The sequence below is a fragment of the Cyphellophora attinorum genome (assembly GCF_001299255.1).
Source record: "Cyphellophora attinorum strain CBS 131958 chromosome Unknown Contig7, whole genome shotgun sequence".
NCBI classification, from domain to species: Eukaryota; Fungi; Ascomycota; class Eurotiomycetes; order Chaetothyriales; family Cyphellophoraceae; genus Cyphellophora; species Cyphellophora attinorum.
Window position 1 is genome coordinate 665137 of NW_017253235.1, and position 14077 is coordinate 679213.

Sequence of the window (14077 nt, forward strand, 5' to 3'; positions counted from 1 at the left end):
TTCGCCCGTGGCCACATGCATGGACCAGGATCAGGGCTTCAAGGCAGGATCCGCAATTATAGCAGGAGGAATCCTCGCGCCTTCGTTGGACGAGCGGTGACGAGAGACTGGAGAAGCATCCTTGTTACAAGCGTCGTCTCAGGCGGTAATCGATTATTAGAGAGCCTTTGTTACCCCATCTCTGCTACATCCCTTTTGGGACACGAGGTCCTCCTCCTTGCGTATTTTGGTATAAGGAACTTCAGGGGATGATGTTGGGCATCTGAAAATTGAAATGAACAAGATGTAACGTCATCTCCACATGTTCCGTGTTAGCAGCGCGACTCATGTTTGAGCCGCCTACGACCAACGTGTATAGGGCACTCGAAACTGTGCCTAGTCCCCTATAAGGCCAAGCAACGCGAGTGACCGAAGAATGACCAAGCTGATGCCATTAATACGCCGTAGGCATAATCGCATTCATGACTTCTCGGATATCGGGATAGCGAAGTGCTGCGAATGGTCACATCCCCGGCCCTCAGAGGTCTCAATCGTCTTGGCATCAGGGACCCGGGCCGCGTCTAGCATCAGATCATCTGGTTATGGTAATATGGGAGCCTTGGGAATCTGACAGGCTGATTGCGAGACGGCGTCGGTAAGCCTGAAGTTCGGTGCCCCTCCAATGCGGGCGCCGTGATATTGTGCCGCCTCCCAAACTACTCAGCTAGCCACTCGTGCCAACACCGCCAAGCCTCATGATAACATGCGAGCTCGAATGATGGGTCATCTGCCTACCTGGCCCTGGGAGCAACAGGCTAAGGATGTATGCGTACTTGCTTGTTATCAGCAGTTCCACTCTTTCGATTCTACAAACGAAGCTCTCGCGACGATTCAATCGGCATCCTGGATGTCTAGTCGACAGACCAATGATTGTGCCCAGACAAGTGCCGGTTCACTGACTTACACAGAAGTCGATTGATTTTCGCAAATGTATCATCCATCATCGCTCCAAGATCCACTCAGCTACTGTAGCATGAGTCCTGACTCGGGTTTCCAGGGCGAATACCAAGTGCAAGCCTCGTGTTGGGCGATGAATACCTTCTGGGGCATGGTCTCGTAGGGCTGATGATACAAGCGAAGATCACCCGCCTGTTTGACCCCTCGTGTAGACTGGATCATTCTTCCAGTCCCAGTGATCTTTTTGGACGATGACACTCTTCAGCGCCTCAACTATGCTATTGATTGTCTGCCACAGTAGTATTCGGCGGCTTGGCAGTCGAATGAATTTTTGGACGCGAAAGGCACTGCAGTACGGCTGAGCTCGAAGGTTGACGTCGACATGCTCAAGCACCTGTAGCAAAGCGTCGCGGCCAACGCCATGAATAGAGAACCTACATGCATCTTAGTCACCACGTGTTGCCGCTTAAACCTTCAACTCCTTGACTCCGCAGTTCTCTGGTCGCCATTGCTTGAGTTGCTGTACATAGCAACTAATAAGCCTCAGCTGTGACTGCCAGCCGAGAATGGAGCATGTAACCGAAGAACAAAAAAGTTCGAAGATCTCCGGGCAGCCAAGAGTCCAAGACGCGCACTGAGCTGAAAGTTGACACTAGCCACAGACCGTGGCGCAGTGGCGCAGTGCCTCGGTTCGAAACTTCAAGCCTCGAGATCTCGAGATGACTGGGTCACCTCGTACCGTGAGTCAATCGTTGATCAATCTTTGCAACCATTTTCCCTTCCTTCGCACGTAGCGCTTGTTGAAGCACTTTGAGTTACCAGTGTCCTGCCAGCATGGACATACCTTTCCTGAACAAATGTCCGGGACATAATCTGTACATCGGAGGGTGAGTGATCATCGGGCTTCCATTCCTTCGCTTCGTCACTTCCTCCATTCATTCGTCGTGACGAAATTTGCTTGCAATAACGGTCACAGGCGTTCTCACCCAGCAAGCAGATCTCGTGTCTCGGCGTCGCGACGGGACTTGGCCAAGTAGAGCCTGGTGGAGTTGTTGTTTGAAACAAGTACTGATGATGACTTGCAACCAGTTTCATAGCCCTACGGCGGCCTAAGGCTCTCCAGAATTGCCACGTCACACATATTGTATCCGTTATGGACTGGCAGTTCGAGGAAGACAATCCTCTGACCCGAGGCTTCGAGCATCTCCACATTCCAGTTGATGATGTCGAAGACGAGAATCTCATCCGGTGGTTCCCACAGAGCAATGCTTTCATCGACAAGGCTCTCAAGGCCAAGACACCGCAGAGGTCAAACAGTACTACTGATTCAAGATCGGTGCACGACGAAACGACTCAATCAGAAAATGGTCCCGGCGTGTTCATACACTGGTAAGTCTAGTTGTTTCCAGCTGTCCATTCTATTCCTCCTCCATCGTGTTCGGGACATTGCGTCGATGATTTGGTTGGCCAGTATGCAAGACAAAAAAACTCTGCGTTCGTGTCCGGACATGTGAATCGCATTACATGATGAGAGTACTCATATTTATCAACTAGCATGGAAGATCTAGCTTTGATGGCATGTAGTGCTCATCTCATCAGACCGCATATGATGAGCCTTGGCGTCCGCGGCAACCATACCCGTGGGCGTGGCAAGCGCGGTGCAACCCTCTGAAGCCTTGACGAGTCAAGCCTTGGACTGCCATAAGCCATTCCGCTAGCTGTGGTCCACGAGCGGCGCCAGGGTTGGGCATCGTGCACGCTGTGATTGACGCCGATGTACCGAAATGCTGATCGATTCACTACTAGTGCCATGGGCAAATCCCGATCAGCTACAGTCCTTATTGCATACCTGCTATGGGCATCGAGGCAGCCGAGTCAGCTACCATCACCAAAAGCGACGATATGGTGCCGATACCTTCCAAACCTTTATCAGTGGTCGAGGCTTTGATGCTCCTGAGACAAGGGCGGCCCATCGTGGAGCCGAATCCTGGCTTTATGGACCAGCTTCATATGTACGTCGACATGGGCTGTCCCACTTCGTCCGAGGAACTCGAGAGGCATAAGCTATATCGTCGATTCATCAATAGAAGAAATGTCGCAGAGTCATTGGCGATCAATCGAGCCCCAGATGTCGTAGACATACGCTTCGAGGACGACGAGGAAGTCGAGGTCGAAGATGCATCTGCCAGGCTCAAGTCAATCAATCTCAATGGGCATCTCCAGGACGATAGACCTCGAGAACAAGTGGCTCCAGGTGTGTATGCACCAACCGGTGAAGCTGAGAACGCGAGCACGACCACGCAACTTCGTTGTCGCCGCTGCCGTCACATACTGGCTTCTACTCCACACATGATGGCGCATACACCGCTAAGGAGCGATCCGGCGTCGACGCCATGCGCGCACATTTTTCTACATCCTTTGAGCTGGATGCGAGAGACGCTAGCCGAGGGTCAACTCGAAGGTCGACTGTCATGTCCGAACAGCAAGTGTGGTATCAATGTTGGTAAATTTGCGTGGCAAGGGCTGAGATGCAGCTGTGGAGGTTGGGTTACGCCTGGATTTGGCGTACTTCGTGGTAAGGTAGATGAAGTGGCAGATAAAGCAGGCGGTGCACAGACACGTCAAGTTAACAATCTCCAGCAACCAGGAGGCGCTATCAGACTGCCACCGTCCATGAGAGGCCGCGGAAGCGGCAATTTGTGAAGGCAGCGGACAGATATTCTTGAAAGCGTGGCCTAGTACGGCGAAGATATTATGATCGACGAACACCTGGTCTTATGCGACCCGTATCGCCTCTAACAGCACTGGGAGTACTGAGGGCAATTACGCTCCTTTCCAGCGGCGCTGCAGAATGAGAGCCTCACTGAGAAGAACCTATATTTTGGAGTCGGCATTTGGTGTTGATGGCCTCTCATATGCTACAGCCAAGACCATGCACACGGTTGGGTGCGAAACCTGTTCCGGCAGGTAAGATTGACGGTTCCTTCGATGGAGGAATATCAAAGACACCGCCAGCTTCAAGTTTGGCAAGCGTCCAGTGCCACGCTCGAGCACCAGCCTACTGCAGTGCGGACCATTCCAGGCAAGCATATGCTCGCACTGGGAAGTTCCGAGGCGCTCACGACTTGCTGGAGAGTGAATGTGGCAGAATCTGTAAGGCGTCCAGCAGATCATAACTTCCTAAGGTCTTCCTTGCTCGATCAATAAGCGACGTCTAGCGGATACTATCCACATTATCAACAGAGGATGCCTACGGAGTACTGTCTTTCTCCTCGTAGCATTGCACATCATTCCGCTCAAGGCTTCATGCTGCGCGCTCACACCGAGGCGGGCTGTCATCGAGAACACCCGCACGATCCCGAGATCTCGCAAAGTGGCAAATTTTGGTCTTCTCCTTGAGGAAAGTGTTGCATGCGCAGTCTGATGGGCGGTGATCGACCAGAATCTCGGTGGGACGCTGCAGAATTGCTGTCTTGTTCCAGGAAACGCCGACTCGACTTTCAGCCCTACAGGCACTTGTGTATCTGGACGCCTGATTTGGCCTTCAATTGTTGTCCATCTTGCCAACATCGAAGAGACATCTTGCAGAGCTCGGCTCATGGGACGACTGGCGCAGGATGTCTGTGGTTGCTAGCCCATGGTCTCAAAGTGTAGTCACGTCTGGGTGGTACGCTGTGATCACTTTGTCATTTAATCCGACTACGGCCTGATGTGTCGCGAGTGATAGCTCGGAACGTCGAACTTCCACTCACTAACCTACCAGCAGCGCCTAATCCACGACAGAATCTGACTGAGCTGTCCGGACTTCGAGGCCAGGAGCATTGTGCTTGGCATCTGGCAGCGCTAAACCTCAGGACTTGATAGACCTTTGCAGCATTCATTGCTCAGGGTAATGAGCACCTTTAGCTATACAAAATATACCTTACGCGTCTATTCAGCCTCAAATGGCCTCAGGAAAGTATCAGACCACTGCACGCCTGCCGATATTAAGCCATAGCTACCAGCAAAATCGACACTCCTCGACATCGGAACCATGAAACCGACGCGTATGTCGTATGTTTCGCCGCCATTTAGGAACAACTTCGATTGTTGTCGACGACGAGACGCCCTGCCCCGATTCCCAGCAGGGAAAAGGCATTAACACATTCTCGTCACCCCATAATCCGTCAGTCATACTTTAAACATCAGCTAGTCCATCTTCGAGCACGCAAATAGAGCTCATGCCTTGCCAAAATGGCCCGTTGTCGACTCAGGTGCCCACTTTCCAAGAGCGGCTTCCCCTCTGCCGACGCCGTTGCTCTATGGACCATTCCATCTACTACTGTGTACGTACTAGCGGAATCGTGGGGGCGGAGCCAGCAAAGTCACCGTCACAGGCTCCACGCCCCTTCTCATTACGCTTCCACACACTGGGCCACGCCAGAAGAGCCTTCCCGGCGGGCAGTCGACGCTCAGGCACGCCGCAGCAACGATGTATGTCTTCGAGCACGACATTGTAAGGCAACCAGCTGCATTTCACCCACTTGCTCCTTCGTACAGCCCTGTCTGCCCAGGAAAATCCCACACGCCTCCCGTCGCCCTACGCGCGCTGTGCATACTAAAAATGTACAAGGGCGACTCCCTATGCTTTGCGCCAAGCGCGCCCGCCTTACCTAACCAGACCCCGCCAGAGAAATCTTGACTGTCAAACCTTGTCCGGAAAGAAGCGAAACCGAAACTATGGCGCGCCGGAACCCACAAAGATTCGCCGTAGTGCACCAGCACAATAGGTAGCTTGAGAGCGAGCTGGCTCCGTAGAACACCCGAGTGTTTGGTACGAAGCGTGTGAATATGTGGTACCACTACCGGTTCCAAGCATTCGCCAAAATTAGTGTTGAGTCCTTCAGCCCACGCATCTATCGGTCAGCGGTCTCAATCACCAATCAGAGCATGAGTTTTCACTTCGATACTTGGCATATGGGGTGGGACAGGGGTGGGACTTGAGCTTTGTAAGGCGACGATCTCCTGGGCTGTCGGGGCTATATCGGCCGTTATGGATATGATGAGATGGAGATCCTGGCATTGATACCTGTGTGTCCTCACTTCAGACTTATCAACGGTTCGAATTCCGCAGGTCTAGGTAGTGCATGCAAGCACTCGGCTGACGGTGCATGGGAGTCTTCTGGACGGTCGAGCGGGCCACGGTCACCCCGACGATGCAGGAGTCAGGCACGACGATCGACATACGAGATAGGGCAGAGGAGTCCTGCTAAGCCCTGCAGGAAAGGAGTCGAGCCTTCTGTACATTCGGGAGCAGACTGCTGTACCGAGGGACCTAGGCACGTAGGCAGTGGACGTTGAAACCTGTCAATACCGTTGGGCATGACTCATGATTGGGCAGTGATCGCTAAGTTTGTTCTGTCGCTTCTTGAGTTTACGACCTCCTTCCTATTCGGTAGGTTTGGTGGCATGATCACCACGACCGCTGTTTCCTCAAACAGTCCTTACCTAATCATGAACCGGCGATATAAATTTACGTTTCGCGACCGGTACGGCCTGAACAGGTGCGATGTGAGCCGTCCATCGGCGTCTGTACTATTCGTGAATTGCATGGTGCCGTCAGCTGGTCGCTCGCCTGCATTCCATACAAGTAGATTACAATCTAAGGTAAGACGAAGTCGATAGTTCGCTAGGAACTAGAACGGTGACTGCGGCGGCGCACGATGAGATCAGCAACAATAGGCTCGTTCAGTCGTGAGCCCATTGTGTTGAGACTGGTCAAAGTTTATGCCCCGCGCTATGCCTAGCTGTCACACAAGTTATACTCCGTGCAGCATCGCAATCAACTTCCACGTGTCGCCGACGTCAGCTGCTACCCAAATCGCCCTTCGGTGCAGCAGGAAAGAAATTCGGGTCTCTGACACGCTGTGCATTACGTTTCGCCGTCTCGATGTTGCGCAGTCGGTCAATGCGCATCTGGTAGAAGTTCCTGTGCAGAGCAAATATTCGTGGGCCATCTTCCGCCTTTGAGCCTTGCGAGGATTGTATCGCTTTGATCTGATGATGGACTTGGTCAGCATTTAGTGACTGGCGGAAGAAAATCGATGTCGACTCTACTCCTGCGCTTGCACCAGCCAGGGCAGGAGCATCAGACCAGGTGTCGAGTAAGCGAACAGGAAAGTCCAATGCCTGCGTCGTTGCCACGGATCGTGCACAGGGTGCGGGAATTGGCAGGTGCAGTGCATGTGCCTTTCCCACAAGCTGCACAAAACGACCCTCGAACGACCACCTGCGCATGGGATCAGTACTCACCTTATCGTCCCGCTCCTTCTCAACATCTTCTTTGTCGTCGTCCTTCTTGTCCTTGTCGTCATCCTTCTTCTTCTTTGCCTTCTTAGCCTTGACTTTCGCCTCGTACTCCAACTTGACCTTCTCGATCTCCTTGTCCATAGCTTCCTTCTTCCGCTTCTCTGCCTCGGCTTTCTCGTCAACTATCGGCGATGCGAAGCCTCGGTCTGTAAGATGCGAGCGGCAGACATAGAAGAAGTCCTTGCTATCAGGCGTCGTCAACACAGATGCGCTGGGCTTGTAGCAGATGTAGCACGGTTTCGAGCTTGCTTCCGCCACAGTCCGGAGGTGCCACACGTTCTGCAGCTGTCCAGTTGCCGCCATGATGTTCGCGTGCCCACTACATCGACTAGCCCACGTAATTCCTCGCGCCGCAGCGCTCGATGCTGATCGATGCAAATGATGTCTGTGACGCCCAGGACTCAAAGAACCATGACTCTCCCAAGAAGGCGACCACCTCAGGTTAGCGGTAGGACTAGGCGTCATCAAGCCTAGCGCAATCGATAAGCGCCTTGTTGCCTTGCAGTTCCAGAAAATTGTTTTGCAGTCACGCTTGAATGAAAATTCGAACATGGCCATGACACAAAAGCCGAAAATCGGCAACGACTGCTAGAGTAAAGCTCCTCCAGTGCTATCTGGCCGAAAACCCCGGCCCACTTTGCTCCCCTCCTCGTACATCTACCACCCACCATGGCACCCTCCAAACCCACAGCAAACATGCTCTGGGGCGGCCGCTTCACCAGCGGCCTCGACCCCCTGATGATCACCTACAACGAGTCCATCCACTTCGACCGCCGCATCTACGCCCAGGACATTCGCGGCTCCACCGCCTACGCACGCGCCAACACCGCCCTTGGCCTCCTCACCAAGCACGAATTCTCAGAAATTGAGCGCGGCTTTCAGACTGTGATGGCCGAGTGGGACAACGACACCTTTGAGATCAAGCCTGGAGTGGACGAAGATATCCACACGGCGAATGAGCGACGATTGGGTGAGATAATTGGAAAGGAAATCGCGGGGAAGCTGCATACGGGGAGGTCGAGGAATGATCAGGTTGCGACGGGGATGAGATTGTGGTTGAGGGATGAGTTGAGGGCTATTGAGGAGCATTTGGTGGCTTTTCTACGGGTGACGACGTCAAGGGCGAAGGCAGAGGTTGATGTGTTGATGCCCGGGTATACGCATTTGCAGCGGGCGATGCCGATTCGGTGGGCGCATTGGTTGTTGAGCTATGGGAGTTTCTTTGCGGACGATTTGGTGCGGTTGAGGGAGGTGATTAGGCGGGTGAATCGGTGTCCGTTGGGGTCGGGGGCATTGGTGGGGAATGGGTTTGGGATCGATCGGGATGCGATGGCGAAGGAGTTGGGGTTTGAGGATTTGATTCATAATTCTATGGCAGGGGTCGGGGATCGGGATTTTGTGGTTGAGACTCTGCAGTGGGCGGCGAGTTTCATGGCGCATATTAGTCGGTGGTCGGAAGATCTCATCATCTACTCGACGGCGGAGTTTGGGTTCGTCAAGCTGGCGGATGCGTACTCGACGGGGAGTTCGTTGATGCCGCAGAAGAAGAATCCGGATTCGTTGGAGCTGCTGAGGGGAAAGTCAGGGCGGGTGTTTGGGCATATGGCGGGATTGATGATGAGTGCGAAAGGGCTGCCGTCGACGTATAACAAGGATTTGCAGGAGAGTTGGGAGACTATGATTGATGGGGTCAAGACTACGTCCGACTCGGTCCAGATTGCTACGGGAGTACTTTCTACGCTCTCAATATTCCCCGAGAAGATGCTCGCAGCTCTGACGCCGGACATGCTTGCCACGGACCTGGCTGACTACCTGGTGCGGAAAGGAGTGCCATTCCGGGAAACCCATCATATCAGTGGGAGGGTCGTGGCACTAGCGGAGAATGAGGGCGTTCAGATGGACAAGCTGAGCGTGACGCAACTGCAGGGTGTCGACGGAAGGTTTGGTGACGATGTGGTGAAGGCAGTCTTTGATTTCGAGCAGAGTGTGGAGAAGCGGACGAGTAAGGGCGGGACAAGTAAGAAGAGTGTATTGGAGCAGATTGAGAGGATCGAGGCGATGGTTCAGTAATGGTAGTTCTTGCGGGTGGATCCTGGAATGGTGTTCGTGAAGGCGTCCTCGGAGCTGTCGGCGGCACAGAAAGGAAAAACGTAAGTTACAACGGCCAGAGGCCAGTACGCCTCTTGTACAGGTGTGTCATTGATCACGCGGCCTTATTTGGAACAAGGTGCACACAACTGTGCAGATCCTAAGAATAGACAGTACATGCATGCTCCTCCACAGACGCTCGCTCACGACGCGATCTCAAAGGGACTTTGCTACCGTTGCCGCTGCGCGAAGCTCGAACTGTCATCCGCCGTGAGTGACTCGCCGATTTGCGAACCAAATCTTGGTGCCGGCCTTACAGCACTGTTTCGGTCAATTCCGACACCAAAATCTCTAGTCCCACCACCAGGGCTGCCGCTCTCGGTTGCGGCGTTATTTGCCTGCACAGCCTGCATCTCCGGAGCAGGCTGCTGGCCGGCGAAGCTAGCTTGTCGCTGCATGATGGCCATATTCTCCTTCTCAGCCCAAACCATCCATTCGTCAAATACCTCTGCTTCCTTGCCCATACCCTTGCTCATGCTCGACGGACCATAGTCGACACCATTGTTTTCTGCTTCTTCCGCGGCGATGCGTTGCCCTATCTGCTGCCGCCTTCGGATGGCGTAGAATTCCTTTCGGGCGATGTCGTACGCTTCTGGCACTGTGATGTCGGGGGTGTTCTGTAGCAGCCACAGCTGGCGCTGAGCCACGCTCTCGCCGGAGACTGGTATACCTGGTTGTTGAAGTCCTGTGGACCAGTCGGCGTGGGCGTGCTGATTGCCGTCGGTCTCAACGAGCAGTCGAGGGCGTGCCAGCTCCCATGGGTGGTCGGCGAAGAATTGGCTTCGTAGCTTGTCCTCCTCGTAGCGCAGCTTGTTGGGCATATATATGTGTTTGATCCTCCTGTTGCGATCTCCTGCTGAGCTTCTTGTGCCTATCGCTTTTGTGGTCTGTGCGATCTTGCCGTCAGGTAGCCTCGTTGTACGAGTCTCGGTCAAGGTGTGTTGCGTGGGTTGTTGTCTAGTTAGAATCTGCGCAGGTGGCACATCGGCCATTATGTCTGCCCATAATGGGTTCTCGGGATGGCGCCCGGTCTTGACAAAAGCCAGCGCCTTCTGCCGCACTCGCTGGGCGGAGAGATTTATGCGGCCCATGGCGGGCGGAGCTGTCGAGGTGTAGGCAGGACACGACAGCGGTGATGGGACTCAATCGTCGGCTTCCCCGAATTCTTCGTTAGCTGAATGTCGAAACACTTCTAGGACTGTGTGAGTGTGGCAGGCGGACGCTGCATAGATGGCTATATATGTAAAAGAAAGCAATGTGATGTCGAAGTAGTCGACGCGGAGTCGATGAATTTGCGGCGAAATTTGGCGCTAGTGGATGCAGCTTCGTGAACGACTCGGGTATCTCTCTGACGACTACCACACGTGCTCCTCACGATAATACGCCATGCACAGGAGCTGAGAAGGGCATTGTGGCACCATGTCTGCCATCCTATGCCTCGACATACTCTGCGCCCTCGTCCCGAGCGCCTCACCACTGTCGCTTCAGCGGCAAGCGCGACCCTCTTAGATTTCCTTGTGCCGACGTGTGCGTCCCATTTGCAATCCGCCCATTCAGGAGCAGGCGAAGCCACCCCCTACGACCTCGGATCTGCACGACAACGCCATGGACGATATGCGAATTTCTTCCTGGGAGCGCTGTCCACGATCTCGAGCTGCCAGGCGCACCGACCATCGTCGGGTGTCAGGAAAAGCCCCTCCTTCGGCCCCGACTCGACATCGCGTCCGTCTGTTGCGGCAGCTACGAGACGTGACAATGGTTACGTACGAAGACCGTCGGTTCAGTGCAGATCTGTTTCTACGACTTCGAAAAGGAGAGATGCAATACCTGAGGCGCAGATCAGGCGTAATGTTGACTCTTTTCGTGAGATCTTCGATACAAAGGCTCGGAGGATGGCATCACACTCCCATCTACCCAAGGACTTCTTCAACGATGTCTTTGAGATCCAGGTGAAAGCGCAAGACCTCGTCGCAGAGCCCCTCCTGCCACACCAATCGTCTCAGATGGACAAAGATCAGGAAGCCTCGTCTAATTGGAGTCCCATTACTATGGTTGACAGCGACGTTGAGACACAGCTTCGACTGCTCAGATCTGTACGCGAGCTGGAGGAAAAGCTGGCGACCGCGAGAGCTGCCTTGAACCGGGCAATGAAGAAACCTCATTCGACGCCTACCCACGTAGAGCCGCCAGACGCACCAGTCGCGAACGAGGGTTCACAGAAAAAATCAGTGCTCAGCAAGGATGACTACAAGGGTCTGGTCGACCTTTATTACTACAGCCAACGCAATCGCTTCTCGCCCGACGGCCCGGACTATTCACCCTCGCTCATGTTCATCAACGACTACGAAGCTGAGTTATCGAAACTGGACAAGACGAGATCGCATGATAATAAGCCTCGTACCACAGAAGCCGAAGATCGGACTCAGGTATCCTCGGACACCGAAGATCTGTACGAAAATCCTTTGAAAGAGATCGAGAAGGTGCTCCTGAGGAACCAGACTCGCGAGATCCGCACCATGCAAGCATTCGTTGACCTTCTCCTGGAGGACAACTCTTCGAATCGAGACTTGTACCAAGCGTACAAACAATTTCCATATCCTGGCGTTTCTTGGTTGCCCAAAGGCTTGCAGCGATTGTTCCTTCAGCGGATGGGAACACCATGGAAGAGATCGCGCAAGGGCATGATACGGTATCTATCGCTCATTGACGACATGCAAGAAGCTAAGCAGCCCATCACGTCCGGCGAGTGGTCTTCAGCAATATATCTTGCTGGTCGGTCGCTCAGAATGCAATCGACGGACCAATATCTTGAGGGACGGTCGCTCAGGACGAGATCGACAGATCAAGTTGATGCAGCCATCGTGATCTGGCGAAAGATGGAACAAGACGCCGGTGTTCGTGGTACCCATGTCACGTTCAACATACTATTCGATATTGCTGTCCGGGCTGGTAAATATGCGCTCGCAGAGAGCTTTCTCAAGGAAATGTACGCTCGTGGCTTGCGTCTCAATCGATTGGGTCGCGTCAGCATGATGTACTATCATGGTCTGCGTGGAGATGGAGATGCTGTCAGACGTACTTACAGAGATTTCGTGGAAGCAGGCGAAATTGTCGACACGCTTGTCTTGAATTGCGTCATCGCATCTCTCCTCAATGCTCAGGAGCCGGACGCTGCAGAGCAGACATATGGGCGCATGAAGGATCTGCAAGCAAGACTCCGGACAGGACAAAGAGCTGACGGCAGCGATACGTTCTATCTTAGGTACCCTGGTGGGGAGCCGAGCACGATCGAACGAGAGGCTGCATCAAACGCGCTCGGGCGCATGCTGAAATCTGCAGCTCATCTCAAGCAGAGGCTGCCAGACCACCATGCTGATCTGCAGCAACTAATGCCCCTCCGACCAGACCATGTCACGTTTCGGGCAATGGTGGCCTACCACGCGAATGTCTCCGGTGACCTAGACAGGATCACAGTGCTGCTGAAGGAGATGACCGAGGATTTTGACCTCCCGATTCGCCCTGTCATGTATCAGCTGCTGTTCAAGGGCTTCGCGCTTCACGGCAAACCAAAGCGTGCCCACGCCAGGTGGAACTTGTCGCGGCTGCACATGACCTGGACCGCTTGCCAGCAGGCTTTGAAAGAAGCTAAGAAAGTAAGGATGGCAGCCGCTATGGCACGTACTGAATCCTATGACGATGACGAGCCCACATTGCCCAAATTGTCGGAGGTGCGCAAAGTTAAGACCTTGCAGCCAACAGGCGTAGAGGGAAATGCGAGGACGAAGGAGCCTGGCGTGTGGGACAGCTTTACACAAAGCCTGTCGCCTGCTGCTACAGAGCCAAATCATGGGATCGAGAGAGTAAACTCTCACTTGTTTGACGAAGAGCCACGGGTCAAGACGCCAGGAATCATTCAGAATGCGTTCTTTCCACAACAACTTGAAGACAACCCCCCAGACTTCGAGACAAAGGAGCGTCATTACTACCTAGCCTCGACACAGCCATCGATCACGAAGAGGGCGAGTATGTGCTGCCATCGCAAGTGAGGACCATGTCAGACCTGCCACTGGAAGTACCTGCAGAGAACGCAGGGAAGAATGCAGAGTTGCGAGAAGACGCTGATGCAACAGCGTCCGACCAGAGCCCTCTAATCGACGCAGACGAAGTACAGGACGCCCGAGTGGAACGAGATGATGATAAGCTAGACCATGAGCACGACGAGAACACCCGGTCGAACCCCGACGACTACGCAGACTACGTGGCTTCACTCAGCTTCACCGCCAGCTACCCATGGTCTGTTGGGTATTACGCGCATACACCCAGGTCACCGCCTCACGCGCCCAAGTCGAAGAGGTCTACGGCTCGTGTCGGAAGCACTACCGGCCAAGGGATCCTACAGAGAAAGAAAAGGTTGTGCGTGTCTTGCAGAGATGTCTGCGACACTGTGATAGGTATGGTCACGACGATTATGTGCTGTCAAATACGGCGAGCGATACCATTGTGTAGGCATATTGGGCTATATGATAGCGCTGTACAAGTTCAAGTTTCCCACCGAGCCTGGACACCAAGCTGCTCGGCCAAGAAATAAGCGTTTCCTTCATCCTCAATATGCACGCCAAATTTCTTTCAGCGACCTCCCTGGCAG

General features: G+C 53.7%; 5 protein-coding genes across 5 annotated transcripts; 3 read left to right on the forward strand and 2 right to left on the reverse strand.

Annotated features, from left to right (window-relative positions):
- Window positions 1-2089: 2089 nt before the first annotated feature.
- AB675_9725 (uncharacterized protein) lies at window positions 2090-3443 on the forward strand (the record flags this gene model as incomplete). The annotated part of the gene is made up of 3 exons (XM_018150286.1): window positions 2090-2325; window positions 2766-3180; window positions 3228-3443. 3 exons carry the CDS (start codon window positions 2090-2092, stop codon window positions 3441-3443), a joined length of 867 nt encoding a protein of 288 aa, XP_018002530.1.
- Window positions 3444-6780: 3337 nt separating this feature from the next.
- AB675_9726 (uncharacterized protein) lies at window positions 6781-7587 on the reverse strand (the record flags this gene model as incomplete). Its single annotated transcript, XM_018150287.1, has 1 exon — window positions 6781-7587. One exon carries the CDS (start codon window positions 7585-7587, stop codon window positions 6781-6783), a length of 807 nt encoding a protein of 268 aa, XP_018002253.1.
- A 366-nt stretch (window positions 7588-7953) lies between these two features.
- On the forward strand, window positions 7954-9354 carry AB675_9727 (putative argininosuccinate lyase; the record flags this gene model as incomplete). Its single annotated transcript, XM_018150288.1, has 1 exon — window positions 7954-9354. The coding sequence occupies one exon, from the start codon at window positions 7954-7956 to the stop codon at window positions 9352-9354; it is 1401 nt and encodes a 466-aa protein (XP_018002400.1).
- Window positions 9355-9602: 248 nt separating this feature from the next.
- On the reverse strand, window positions 9603-10523 carry AB675_9728 (37S ribosomal protein S25, mitochondrial; the record flags this gene model as incomplete). Its single annotated transcript, XM_018150289.1, has 1 exon — window positions 9603-10523. One exon carries the CDS (start codon window positions 10521-10523, stop codon window positions 9603-9605), a length of 921 nt encoding a protein of 306 aa, XP_018002578.1.
- Window positions 10524-11324: 801 nt separating this feature from the next.
- AB675_9729 (uncharacterized protein) lies at window positions 11325-13938 on the forward strand (the record flags this gene model as incomplete). The annotated part of the gene is made up of 3 exons (XM_018150290.1): window positions 11325-13455; window positions 13515-13725; window positions 13884-13938. 3 exons carry the CDS (start codon window positions 11325-11327, stop codon window positions 13936-13938), a joined length of 2397 nt encoding a protein of 798 aa, XP_018002370.1.
- Window positions 13939-14077: the final 139 nt, after the last annotated feature.